This window comes from Urocampus carinirostris, chromosome 19, assembly GCF_059441175.1.
Source record: "Urocampus carinirostris isolate Australia breed hairy pipefish chromosome 19, RoL_Ucar_1.0, whole genome shotgun sequence".
Taxonomy (NCBI): Eukaryota; Metazoa; Chordata; class Actinopteri; order Syngnathiformes; family Syngnathidae; genus Urocampus; species Urocampus carinirostris.
The window spans coordinates 13,015,632-13,030,294 of NC_142367.1; the positions used below are offsets into that span (position 1 = coordinate 13,015,632).

General features: G+C 36.8%; 1 protein-coding gene across 3 annotated transcripts in view; it reads right to left on the reverse strand.

The window, feature by feature from the left end:
• Positions 1-387: 387 nt before the first annotated feature.
• Positions 388-14,663, reverse strand: part of tecpr1a (tectonin beta-propeller repeat containing 1a) — a 28,822-nt gene continuing 14,546 nt past the window's right edge. For 2 of the 3 annotated variants that reach the window (XM_088323804.1, XM_088323803.1), the window contains 12 exons: positions 14,238-14,387; positions 11,985-12,142; positions 10,647-10,835; positions 10,486-10,582; positions 8,612-8,691; positions 8,483-8,539; positions 6,233-6,407; positions 6,020-6,155; positions 5,040-5,132; positions 3,515-3,621; positions 3,292-3,411; positions 388-1,172 (listed from right to left, as the gene is read on the reverse strand). In XM_088323804.1, the coding sequence (XP_088179930.1) occupies positions 1,092-1,172; positions 3,292-3,411; positions 3,515-3,621; positions 5,040-5,132; positions 6,020-6,155; positions 6,233-6,407; positions 8,483-8,539; positions 8,612-8,691; positions 10,486-10,582; positions 10,647-10,835; positions 11,985-12,142; positions 14,238-14,387 (1,443 nt within the window). In that variant the 3' untranslated portion in view covers positions 388-1,091. Of the gene's footprint in view, positions 1,173-1,202; positions 1,491-3,291; positions 3,412-3,514; positions 3,622-5,039; positions 5,133-6,019; positions 6,156-6,232; positions 6,408-8,482; positions 8,540-8,611; positions 8,692-10,485; positions 10,583-10,646; positions 10,836-11,984; positions 12,143-14,237; positions 14,388-14,663 lie in introns of those variants that run through there. The other variant, XM_088323805.1, reaches the window with a different exon arrangement.

A 14,663-nucleotide genomic window follows, 5' to 3' on the forward strand; every position in this document is an offset into this window, starting at 1 on the left:
ATTCTGACTGCCTGCCGGCATGATGTACAGTAATCATCACAGAAACATCACATTTCGTTAGAAACGAGGTACCCGAAAACTATAAATCCAGTACAACTCCGCAAACATGGCTTTGTTACATTCAGGACTGTCCAGTGAATTTTGGACCAGGTTCGGGCACAAGATCCTACTTCTACCCAAACTCCAATCCCGAAAACTTACTTATAACAAAACCCTGAACCCATTATAAACACTAACCCTTAACCATAACACTAACCCCTAGCTCCAACCCTAATCCTCTATCTTAACCCACATTCTCAAACCTCTATTATATATTACCATATAAATAAGGTAAAACTATATTACGTAAGAAATATGACATTTAAAGAGAACACAAAAATGAGGACCTTTATCTTCCAGCAGGGTAAGAATTTATTTTTCAAGTACAACATATTCATATTTAATAAAAATATACTATATGTATTTTTCATCCAGCAAGCCCAAAGGCATAAATCCTTATAATTTCCCTTTTTACTTTGCACATGCTCCAAAAAGAGTGACAAAAAAATAGTGGTCTAAAAACAAACTAAAAAAAGCTCGTTGAGGAGAAGAAGTAACCACACCAAGGAGGATTTTGGAGGGTGGTGCCGGCCCACCACCCGAGTAGATCCTCTTAAAGACTTAACCTTGCTTGTTTATTTATTTATTTACACAGTTAACAGCCACGTTTTGTGTGCGTGTGGCTAATATCAGTGGCTAGAGAAGGAAACAGTTAAAACAAAGTAGGAGATTCTCAAAAAATATCTGAGACAGTTTGTGTTTTTGGTTCTATTTTGAATCAATAGTATAGTTAAATGAATGGACTATGTTTACACCACTAGGGGTCGCTATATAAACACTGGGGCTTTACATATTACTTCAAGGTACCCGTATTCAAATATACAAATAAAACAGTAAACAATACATGCTGAAATGTGTATGAGACTAATGGCCATTTAAAAAATGGAAATTAAAAGGTGAAGATACAAAAAGAAAGCTAAAAAAGAAAAAAGTATACAGAAAATAGGATACAGTATTTGCACATTTAAAATATGACCCAAAAGGGACCCCCTCTAGAAGTTCCCAGAGGCAGTGAGACAGAAATGAGGGGGCTCCATGGCGTTCCCTCGAACCGTGATGTAGTCCCACCCACCCTGGAGAGGAAACAAAATAACATTTTTTACTCCATAATAATAATAATATTACATTGTTTTTCCGAAACACCTTCATGACACCCAAGGTCGCTGTACATATAGTAGGACACAAAAATAAAGTAGTAAATCAAGTAAGTAATAAATAGCCAATGAAACACATTATAGGTTAAAGGGGCAGTGTGTGAGGCATATGATCAAGGATAGGCAAGTTTGAAGAGGTGAGTTTTGAGTCCGGATTTGAAGGTGGACAGGGTCGCAGAATTTCGGAGTTCAGGCGGCAGTGAGTTCCAGAGCTGGGGGGCAGAGTGGCTGAAAGCTCTGCTCCCCATGAAGCAAAGGCGGGCAGGGGGTATATAGTGAGATGGAGGGAGGAAGATGATAAATTAGTATTTAAACACCTTAAAAAATATATCAATAGTTAAGAAAAAAATATTTTTAAATAGACAATTTTAAGATAAATAAAAAGTTATATATATATATATATATATATATATATATACACACAGTGAAGAAAGTAAGTATTTGAACACCCTGCTATTTTGCTATTTCTCCCACTTAGAAATCGTGGAGGGGTCTGAAATTTTCATCATAGGTGCATGTCCACTGTGAGAGAGATTTTTTAACGATTTCTTTGTGTGATATAGCTGCAAATACATATTTGAACACCTAAGAAAATTAGTGTTAATATTTGGTACAGTAGCCTTTGTTTGCTATTACAGAGGTCAAACGTTTCCGTTCGTCTTTCACCAGGTTTGCACACAGTGCAGGATTGATCTTGGCCCACTCCTCCACAGAGATCTTCTTTAGATCAGTCAGGTTTCTGGACTGTCAATGAGAAACACGGAGTTTGAGCTCCTTCCAAAGATTTTCTATTGGGTTCAGGTCTGGAGACAGGCTGGGCCATGCTAAAATCTTAATATGCTTCTTACGGAGCCACTCCTTGGTTATCTTGGCTGTGTGCTTCAGGTCGTTGTCAGGTTGGAAGACCCACCCGCGACCCATCTTCAATGCTCTGACCTAGGGAATGAGGTTGTTTCCCAAAATCAGTCATCCTCTCTTTAATGCAGTGCACTCGTCCTGTCCTATGTTCAGAAAAACACCCCCAAAGCATGATGCTACCGCCCCCATTCTTCACAGTAGGGATATTGTTCTTCGGATTGTACTATTCATTCTTCTTCCTCCAAACACGTTTTGTGGAATTATGACCAAAGAAAATCTATTTCGGTCTCATCTGACCACAAAAAATTCTCCCATGACTCCTCTGTATCATCCAAATGGTCATATGCAAACTTAAGAAGGGCCGTTACAAGTGCTGGTTTTAAGCAAGGGAACCTTTCGTGCCATGCATGATTTCAAATCATGACGTCTTGGTGTATTATCTACAGTAACCTTGGAAACGGTGGTCCCAGCTCTTTTATGGGCATTGAAAAACTCCTGTCCTCATCTTTCTTTAAATCATTGAGACCCCACGAGGTGATATCTTGCATGGGACTCCACTCCGATTGACCGTCAGGTTTAGCTTCCTCCATTTTCTAATGATGGCTCCAACAGTGGACCTTTTTTCACCAAGCTGCTTGGCAATTGCTACGTAGCCCTTGCCAGCCTTGTGGAGGTGTACAAGTTTGTCTCTGGTGTCTTTGGACAGCTCTTTGGTCTTCGCCATGTTACAAGTTAAAGTCTTCCTGATTTTATGGGGTGGAGAGGTGTCTTTATGCAGCTAACCACCTCAAAACGGTGCATCTGATTCAGGATGATACATGGAGTGCAGGTGGACTTCTAATGGGCGGACTAACAGGTCTTTCAGGGCCAGAATTCTAGATAATACACAGGTGTTCAAGTCCTTTTTTGCAGCTGTATCACACAAATAAATTGTTTAAAAATCATGCATTGCGATTTCTGGACTTTTCTTTTAAGTTTATCTCTCTCACAGTGGACATGCACCTACGATAAAAATTCCAGACCCCCCCATGTTTTATAATAAATGGAGGAATAATCAAATAGGCCCATCATTTTGAATAACTCAATTCTGTCCAGCAGTCTGCGGAACAACTCCGTTTTTCCTGTTGTGTTTCCATTCAGACTGAGAATTTTTACAAAATGAAAAAAATGGATTTCTTACCCCGATGCCATAATCCCACGATTGTCCCTTTGGCTGCAGAGGGTGGATCCCAAGTCGGTGGCACACCGTACCCCGACTCAGACTGTGACTGCCCTGGACTTTGTCCGCTATAATCCAAACCTGGAACAAGAAGAAAAACGTATCGACACGTTCAGTGCCCAGGACGTCTTAAGAAGTCAAATCTCTACTTTGATCCTTTTTGTTTTGATGCGAGGTCACCAACCTGGTCAAAAGGTCCAACGGTAACTTTGCGGACGTTATTAGACACGTATTCCCATGACGAACCCTGAGGATAAGTGGGGGTCAGACCCTTCCTGTACCACAAGTTACCTGACCCCCCGCCCCAAAAAATAAGAAAGGATTAGTTAGAGATACGCAGCACGGCGGCGCAGTGGTTAGCGCGTGTGCGGCACAGTTCTGAGTTCATGGGTTTAAATCCAGCTACCGGACTTCCTGTGCGGAGTTTGTATGTTCTCCCCGTGCTTGCGTGGGTTTCCTCCGGGCACTCCGGTTTCTTCCCACATTCCAAAAACATGCATTTCAGGTGGATTGGCCGGTCCAAATTGTCCCTAGGTGTGAATGAGCGAGCGAGTTGTCTGTCCCTGTGTGCCCTGCGTTTGGCTGGCAACCAGTTCAGGGTGTCCCCTGCCCACTGCCTGAAGATAGCTGGGATGGGCTCCAGCACCCCCGCGACCCTACTGAGGATCAGTGGTGCCGATAATGGATGGATGGATGGATAGTTACACCTTCTTCACGGCCAAATTCAAACACTTTTTGAGGACTTCCAAACAGGGTTCCTACAGCTTAAGTTAAATTCAAGACTTTTTAAGACTTTTTTTAAATCAAATTTAAGACCAAGTCGACAAAAAGACACCACATGAATTAAAGGTACTTTTAAACAGATGCTTATTTTAAGTTTGAGTGTAGCATCATCTTATCACATACTTGGATGTAGAAAAGAGATAAATATTACATAATCTTTGCATTTTCCTTTTTAAGACTTTCGAAATTGGATTGAATGCCAAATAAGGCCTTATTTTTAGAATCATAAATTCAATACCTTTTTAAGGATACGCGGAAACCCTGTTTAAAGACAATTGTCCAATTTTTTAAGTACCGTTAAAAGAAGAAACCCATGGAAATCTTTTTTTTGTGGAGCCACAAATATATCTGCGATTTACATAGGCCATTTTTAATCTTGTGTGTGCATTTACCAAGACATATGATTTCTAGATCTTGAGTAAATAGCCTATATATGTATATCTATGGTCTTACATTTTCAGTTACAGGAAGTTCTTCCCATTACAAATCAACACAGGGAAACGCTACCTTCATTGTTAGCATGGCCCATAATCAATGTCGATAATCGATATGTTATCCTTGCACTAATTCACATTTCATAGTGCCTTGTTGAGGTGTAACATGCACCTGTCCTCTTAGGCGCCACCGTGGAGGGGTCGCTGACTCTTCTTAGGACAATGCCATACAAACTAATGCCAGCTGCCGTTATCAAAGGGGGAAGAAGAAATGCAATGGCAAAGCGAAGCCTTCAGAGAGCGGTGGCAGCGTCATTTTCAAGCAGACACGGCAACAATTTCGAGCATTTACAAGCACTTCACCCACAATTCAAGCACTTTGCAATCCTTGAAGACACAAGGTTAAAATTCAAGCATTTTTTTAGGATATTCAAGCACCCCTACAAGCCCTGGAAATAGTATTTTGATGAATGGAAAAAAGAAAATCCTTACCGGTGTCATCAACAGCATAGACTAACGTTCTCCCGACAGACAATTGCTTCAGCTTTTGCTTAGCTGGGGAAGGGATGTGGTACCAACAGTCGCCTGCAGAGGGAGACATTGCAAAAGGTTAAAAAAAAAAAAAAAAAAGACCGTACATAAAAAGTGAAAACTATTTCATTTTTGAATTTGAAAAATAATAAATGATAATAATGATGAATTATAACAAATAAAAGAAAAATGTCAGTTTTCATATTTAAATACTTATCAGAAATAAAATAACAATAAAATAAGTTTAAATCTAAATAATAAATTATACATATAAAAAAATAGGTCAATTTAAAATGTTAAAAAAAGGAAAAATATTTAAAATCAATTTGTAAAAAAATAAAATATCCAAATAGGCATTTTTTTAATCACAAATACTAATGTAAAAAAACGGATAAAAATATATTTCAACATGAAATAAAATAAAAATAAAAAGGATTGACTGAACTTTTATTGTTAAAAAAAATGAAAGATTAATAAAAAGAAAAAACAAAATGTAAATAATAATAATAATGAATAACAAGAAACATTATTAAAAAACTATATCACAATAATATAGACACCTTCTCTTATTTTCAAATACCCAATAATTAAAAGAAAAACAGATAGTAATAAAAACGAGAGAGATAGAAAGAGAGAGAATGAGGGAGACCGAAAGAGAAAAAGGGAGAGCTAAGGAGAGAAAAAGGGAGAGAGAGAAAAAGAGAAAAGTAAGAAAAAGAGAGAACAAAGGAAAGTGAGAAAGGAGTAAAAAAGAGAGAGAAAGAAAGAAAATAAAATGATAAAAGGTGAGAAAGAGTAAGAAAGACTGAAAGAAATACATACAAAGCGAGGAAGAGAGAGAGATAAAAACAGGGAGAAAAAGAGGGAGAAAGTGAGTGAAAGAGAAAGAAAGAAGAAAAGAAAAGAATGAAAGAAAGGCCCTTTTTCATGAGTACACTAACCTGCCGGGGTCTGAGGTGAAACAGATCCCCTAAAGAAAGCAGAACCATCCCTGGCAATAGCCCAAACCTGGCTGGAAGCTCCAATGGAAATCGATTTAAAGGGTTGATCGGTTCCGACGTGAAGCCACGAGTCGCCCTACCGAATCGAAACGATAAAATGAAACTGGGAAATCCATCTTATTTTGAAAAAACGGGCCGCTTCTCTTAACTCACAGCAGGAGTGAGCGCAGTGACCCCCAAGCGGCAGAGCACGTCCCCCTTGTTGCTGACGGCCCACACGGGCACAACGTCCACGTCTTGATCACGGTCACACGGCAGGATGCTCACCTCGCTCAGTTGAATAGGCGCGACTTCCTGCCAGGGGGCGCTGGTGCTCAATTTGCATTTCCTGTTCAAGGAAATCCTTTTATTCCTGACTCGCTTCTGCAATCAGATACTCAATACACTGGTACCTCTATATACGAGCTCAGTTCGTTGCAGCCATTTTACCCAATATAATATAATTCAAATTCAAAAGACCCGTTCCCGACCTCTCAAAAGGATCAAACTGAGCCCTAAATAACTATAAATAATCTTCCTGATCACTTTTAAAATAATAATTCAAAATAAACAAAACAGTCTTAAGATAAATATGATGTTATTAAGGGCCTTATGCAACCAAAAATGTGTGAGAGGAAGAATACAAACTACAGTACAGAGAAAGAGATGAGAAAAGGAGAGGAGAAAGAGAGAGAAGGTGGAAAAACAGAAAGAGAGAGACTGTAGGAAAGAGAGAGATAAAGAATAAACTATAAGAAAGAAAGAGAGAGAAAGAAGCAGAGAGAGAAAGAGGCAAAGCTAGAAAGAGAGGAAGAGAGAAAGTGTGTAAGGCAAGTGTTATTAAAGAGAAAGAGATACAAAAAGAGAAAGCAAGAATAATAGAATGAGGGAGAAAAAGGCAGAGTGAGAGGGAAAAAGAGAAAAAGACAACTGAAAGAAAAGAAGAAGGAAAGACAGAAAAAAGAGGAAAAACAGGAAGACAGAAAGAAAAAAGAAAAGCAAGAAGAAAGAAAGAAAAAGGAAAGAAAAAAAGAAAAGGAAAAGAAAGACAGAAAAAAAAATAAAAACAAGGTTTTTCTTTTGCATTAGGCAACACAGTGCCATCTAGTGGTCGAATATTACACACTGGGGCTTTAAACGTACTTGTATTAAATACTTTTTCAAAGAACCGATGAATCAATATTTTGTATTTGTATTTTGTTGTGTAGTTTGTTTTTCACTGTGATTGGCCGGCAACCAGTTGAGGGTGTCCCCTGCCCACTGCCCGATGATTGCTGGGATGGGCTCCAGCATCCCCGCGACCCTACTGAAGATAAGTGGTGCAGCTAATGAGTGAGAGTGAGTTTGTTTTTCAGGGATTCTGGGTTGCTTGACTTTAAAATTACTTAGTATAAATAGAATATAACACGGTTTTCCTCCATTCATTTCATGCATAAATGAAATGACATCATATTAAACTACATTATTATTGGTAATACATCCTGACAATAAACAAATTACATACAATATAAGCTATACACCTGCAAATATGTAAGATACTTTTCTCCTACCACCTTAGCCAAAGATCATATTATATTTGGACTTTTTATACATTTCCTTTTCTGTTTAGTGATTTTTTATCCACAAAAAATATATAAAAAATGTAAAAAAAAAGTTTTGTCAACAAGTTTCCTTTTTTTTTTTTAAACCTTTGAATATGAAAAACATTCCCAATATAAAAATGATATATAACATGCTTAAGAATCTCTATTATTTACTTTTTCCTTTTTTTATTTTATTCAATTATTTTCAGTTTTTTTTTGTACTTCCACAGCACTTTATGTTCCCTTGAAAAGTATAAACTTTGACAGTCAAACATTACAAAGTTGAAACTTTCATGACAATTTTGTTAGTGATGATTCAATGTTCAATAAGATCGATGAACAAAAAAAATTAAGATCACTTTTTTTATGAAAACGGTCCTGAAGCCCTCTGCAGGACCAAAGAGGTACTAGAACTCTCTGCAGAATTGTATGTACTCTTAATTACTTTAATTGAACGTACTTAATAGCTCAAAAATCACGTACAACGAATCGATGATCTAATTAGTTGCCAACAGTTACTTTGATCGATTAGTTAGTGCATCCCACCTAGACTGTCCACCCACCGGGTCTCACAATGGGAAACACTGTCTCTTGCTTCATTTTAATTGTCATCATTCTCTGTTTTTGAATCAGGTGCCTGACGGCGGCAGGCTTATGCGCAAGCTGATGGCAAAGAGCGGTCTCTAGTGGTAGCCTCTGGGACTGCTCGTGAATTGGATTTTACTCCGTATAGCAAGCGAGATTCTCGTTTAAAAACAAAACAAAAACTCGTATATGGAAATTTTCGAGTTTAGATGTGCTCGTACAAAGAGGTACCACTGTGTTCGTTTTGTTAGACTACCTGGCCCATCGTCTGCGTCGCACAAAGTCCTTCATGGTTTTATGGCCGTGATACCACCTGGAATATTGGTTATCTGGTTAAATACAGCTCATATGACATCAGAATTTATATTAAAAAAAAAATAACTACGCTGGGAAATCAGCAGCGTATTGCCATCCCTCCCGGTCCGTCCCCCCAGAGATGGCGTAGTCCACCGTCCATTCAGAAACCTAAAGACACAGATTCAGTGACGTTAATAATGTCCATTTTCTTTTGGGCTTGTTTATTGCGGCCTCTGTATACCAGTATTTTGAATGGAATTTATAATACAGAAGCTCCCCTACTTACGACCATGCGACTTAGGAAAAACGGAAGATACGAACATTTTTTCGGGATGTCGAAAAATATCTGGACATTGCTGTAAGTTAGATTTTGTATTGTGTGAACCTTTTTCTGAGTACAGGACATTAATGTAGTGCTTCTTTCTGCCACTATTGGCGTGTGGTAGCGGCGTGAGAAATCACTCAGCATCCACCCCGAAGAAGAAATCCGCTTACTCTTCCTAGAGAGTGTGTGAACATACTATACTTTAAGAACTTTGACGTTTTTATTGTTTAACATATCATGCATCCATTCAAAATGGTTGGCATAAAGAAGAGGCGTGCTGTTTCTTTTGAAATGAAAGTGGAATAAGAAAGCTTGATGCGGTTGAGAAAATGGTCGGAATGCTTTTTTCGGCCACTTTTTACCACGAAGGAGGACCTCTTGAAGCCCATCTTCCAAAAGTAAATTAAACTCAACTTTATTCATCTTTATGTATTATTTCATGAAATGTTTATTTTTTTAGTACAAAATAATACAGGTTACTTATACAAACCTTAAACATACAAACCATAGCACTGAAGCAACTTACAAACGAATTCAACGATCGTCTCGTTCGTAGATAGGGCAGCGTCTGTACATTTAAGTTAATAATTGATGTTATTCTCTTGTTTTGTATTCAAATTAATGTATTCAATTCATTCAAATGATTAAGTACATTTTAAATTGCTTCTATATGTATAAATAATTACTTATTTATTTGAATATTTGATTAGAAAAAAATAGAATAACAATATCAGAAAATAAAATAGTATTCATAGTATTGAAGATAGTACAATATTGTACAGGGTTTTTATTTTATGATAACATTATTTTTATATTTTAAGCTTTTAAAACAAAAATCCAAGCTGAATGTAAAAATAAATAAAAGTAAATAGACAATTTCAAAACTTATTAGATATGATATTGATATAAATGTATTATTTAAAAAACAATTTAACCCCAATATAAATCATTGGACCGTTGTATTTATTTTGTATGTTTTGTTGTTTCCAGGGTAATTTATTTTTTATCAAAAATCTTTATATTATTTTTGTAAGAAACATACTTTTATATATGTTTAATTCATACAAAATGTAAGAAAATACAATAAAATAAATACAGTTAATAAATACAAATTATTATTATTATTTTTCCTTATCTATAAACAAATTAATTATTTGTATGCATATTTATTACAAGCATTTATTTCATGTGTTATATTTTATTTATTTTAAATTAGTGGACCATTGTATTTATCTTTGATGTTTTGTATTTCTTCTAGGGTAATTTATTTTTTATCCAAAAAAAAATTATATTATTTTTGTAATAAATGTATTTTTATATATAAATAAATACAGTTAATAAATATAAATCATTATTATTTATAATCTATAAACAAATTAATTATTTTATACTTATTTATGACATGTATTTATTCAATGTGTTACATTTAATTTATTTCAATTTGTTTATATATGAGGAAAAAATATTAACTGTATTTATTTTATCATATATTGTATTTTCTTACATTTTGTATGAATTAAACATATAATTTATCACAAAAATGATCAAATAAAATCATAGAATTAATAAATATATTATATACATTAGAAAAGGTTTTGGATCCTCCACAAGGCAGCGGTTGTATTTGCCCGACTTACCCATGCCCATTGAGGGGACGGGGGCTTAGTGTTGCTTTTGGTGCGCTCGTGCAATCCTGAAGCATCGCTCCACATGTAGCGGTCGGTGGGGAGCCCTCTAAAGACATTGAACGCAACAAATGCTTCAAACTGGAAAGGCAAAGGTAGAGGAATCGCTTTACCTGTTCGTGTAGCCAGTCACGGGATTCCATCTCTGGTTTTCATAGATGTAGACGCTCTTCACATCAGTCTGTGTGTAAACGTAGTCGCCGGTGTACACCCAAGCGTTTTGGTCATAACCGATCCCCCACACGATCCCCAGGCTGTTGCACTCAACCGTGCGGAGGTGACCTCCCATCTGGCGCCAGAACCTGCAGAAAAAAAAAGTTATTGAATTTATATATTAATGATATTTTTAATGTTTCAAAACTATTCAAATTAGTAATATTTGCAGACGACACTAACATTTTCTATTCAAATGATAACTATATTGATTTGGTAACCTGCATTAATCGTGAATTAATTAACCTAAAAGTATGGATGGATATAAATAAATTATCTTTACATCTAAATAAAACCAAAGTACTGTAATATTCTTTGGTAATCGCGAGGCAAATCAAGATTTAGAAGTAAAAATGGATGCTGTATCAGAAATTGAGTTTTTAGGGGTCATAATAGACAATAAATGAAGCTGGAAAACACACATCAGACACATACAAACTTAGATATCTTAAAGCATTTCAATCATTAATAAAGCCAAATTCCTTTGAACTATAATGCATTGTATTTATTATAATGTTCTCTAGTTCTTCCATACTTAACATATTGTGCAGAAGTCTGGGGGAATAATGACAAAAGTTCACTACAGCCGCTTTTTATCCTTCAAAAACGTGCAACAAGAACCATACACAGGGTAGGATATCGGGATCATACTAATATTTTATTCATGCAGTCCAAATTATGAAAATTGGAATCAAACAATGTCCAACTATTCACGTGTTTAAATTTAAATACAAAAAAACATTACCGGCGAAATACAGGGATGAAGAAAATGGGATATGAGTGAGATTGGAAATACTGCGTTTAAGACTATGGTTAACTTGTTGTTATTGTTGCTAACATTATATCATAACTGTTATTATAAATATTATGTTTATTTTTATTGTTGTTATTAACATTGGTGCCGCAGTGATATTTGGTAACTAGTGGCATTATGACGTCGAGGGATGGGTATTACGAAGATTAGTGTATAAAATATGTGATTATTGTACTTATTATAATTATTGATATCTGACCTATGATATAAGGACATCCATTAGATTTTGTTATATTAGAAACAAGAGGAGAAGAAGATTTGTAAAATGTATTTAATAGGGAAGATAAAGGGGTAGGGAAAATAAGCTGCTGCCTCTGACTCACCCTTTTCGAACATGTTATGTAACATTATTTGTTGTTGACTCATTGTTTTTGTCCTGTTTTTATTTTAATGTTCGAAATAAAGTTTTCTTTCATTCATTTACATCTGGTCGCAGGGGGTGGGGTAAGGCATGGCTTCGAGGCTGGGGGTTGGCTCGCTGACGAAGATGTCGCCTTTACAGGTGATGGACCAGATGGCTTGTTTGGAAGGGGGACCGCGGATGCCTCTGGAGTCACAGCATGATGTGCTCAACAGCGTCAGCTAGAACAAAAACACAGAGTACAACAGCAGTAGAGATAAGGGTTGTTCTTTGTTTTCGGGCATGGAAACGGGTAAGGGGTTATAAAGGTGAGAGGGGTGTGGAGGAAACGTGTGACGGTACACTGTACAAACCAAGAAAATCTGTCGGCCCACACTGTGTTTCAGTCATCTGCACACATACACCTTCAGGATATTGCACGAAACCAAGATAAGGGATTAAGCCTGGATATGTTTTCTATTCTGGCTAGATTCAGCCTCAAGGCGGTTGCACGAGAGCAGGATATATTAAGCTTGGCTCAGTTACCACGGTGATATATTCTCTAGCCTGCTCCAGACCAGCTTCAACTGCCAGGTTAAGATTATCCCCAGAGATACAGCCACAATTACTACTATCAATGATGTGAAAAAAGAATGGAATTTTGTAGCATGTCCATTGACTTTCCTAGTATGTTATACTCTTTTAGTCATCCTGCATTAGAATTTTACATATAGAAACGTCTGAAACTCATGACAAAAAGTTACCGGACACCAGGGCAGACAACTCTGAGAAGTTGCCTGCCCCATTTTTCCCAACTTGAAACACAATACGATGACTAATCGCAAAAAAAAAACCAACAACATTGTTACAAAGTATTAAGGATTGTTAAAATGTTTTTCCATCTCCCATCAGTATGTACCTGTATTGACTCATCTTCATTCATGCAATGCTTGCGTTGCGTCGTCTGCTACAAGCCACGTGAACTCCTTCCACGATGCTTTTAATGTACGTTTACGGTTTGTAGCGTCATAAATTTTGTTAGCTTCTTTTGAATATTTCTTCTGGGGCTGAGGTTTTGGCTTGATTCCTGGTAAGGATATGTCAGAGTGTGCAGTTTCCTCATGCGTGAGAAGATAAGCAGGACATTGTGGTTCAGCCTTTAAGCATATTTATTCCTCAACAGCAAGCAAACAAGAACACGGCTCCATTCAATACAACATGGAGATCAGCGATTAGCAAAACGAAAAATGGTGCGTGCGTAATGATGTCACACGATGGAAAACGTCTTACCGCAATACCACGAGTAAGAGCGTTATTAAATTGACAAATCTTAACAATTCCTAACCACTTATCCATTTTCCTTGTGTTCTCTGTGTGTCTACTTTGGAAAATGTTATGCAAATGCGCAATCTTATAACGCTCTGGAAAGTCCGGAAGCACGAAGTTATTTGATGCAGGCTTCTCATTGGCTACAGAGTATGCAAATTGCCAAACAAAGCGAAATTTCCAAACGAACGAAGATTTTGAAATCGGAATAAAAGTTTTATTTGTTAAAAAAAAAAAAAAAAAAAAAAAAAAAAAGACAACTTTTTCATCGGGAAAAAAAACGAAGGATTGCATATAGGCTATACTGTCGTTTCATTAAATCGATTGACTTGATAATTGCAACAGTCATTTTATAATCGTTCATGTAACTCTATTGCTGTCGAGCCATTCTTTTTATTGCTATGCCAATTAAGAATGCTCGTCAATTAAACTGAATACATGTGTTATTACTGTTTTTAGGTTGTAAAAAGTGTCTGAAAAAGTTGTTGTCATATAAATCTTTGACAAGAGTAGTATATTCGATATAGCTCCCTCGTAAAAGAGAGAGAAGTTTGTTCTATATGAAGGATCAATGTAATAAAATAAACGATAAAAATAATTAAATGAATAATAATTAGACTTGTCCCTATTATCAATGATAACAGCGTAATGTTACCAGTGAAAGCCAATTCAAATTTCATAGCACACATGTACAGTTAGGTCAATGAATGGCAGCATAACAGCTCCGAAAGTGGCATTTTGGTGACTTCCAATGGACACATTTTAAACTGAAGATAATTGTTTGATGGTGCTACCTAAGATCCCCCCACCCTTTTCGAAGGGTTTTCCCCTCGGATCTACGCGAGTCGCGTAGGTGACGCATTTGGACTTCAAAAAGGCAAATTCAGCAAAAAAAACAAGGTGAGGGATTTTTATGCCTGTGTTTTTCTTACTTATTGACATCATTAGCAGTAGGGGAGTTTGAGTCACACACAAAAAAAAAAAAACAGAAAAATTCGATGAGACCATTACCCAGTCCTGCATCTCCTGCTCCGTCTCCGCCGCGACTCGGATGGGCCACCTCTTTTGGATGCGCTCAGGAGTGTAAATGGCGAAAGTGTGTTTGGCGTCGTTGAGCACCGGCACCAAGATCGTCACTTCGTTGATGAAGGCGTGCAGATACTGGCAGGGGGGACCGAGAGATGGGTGCATGTTACACAAAGAGTGAAGAGAGAGAATGAGAGGGGGAAAGGAAAAAACCAGAAAGAAAGAAAAAAAGAGAGAAGTGAAGAGCAAAGGATTTTGAAAAAAGGGGAGAGTGAGGAGAGATATACAAACAAAAAGACAGAGACAGAAACAAAGAAAGATGTGGTGTTAAGTATAAACACTTGAACAATAGTTGACACCCAACCTAAGGAGAGAAGACATCAATGGTTTTGAACTTGCAAGGACAAACAG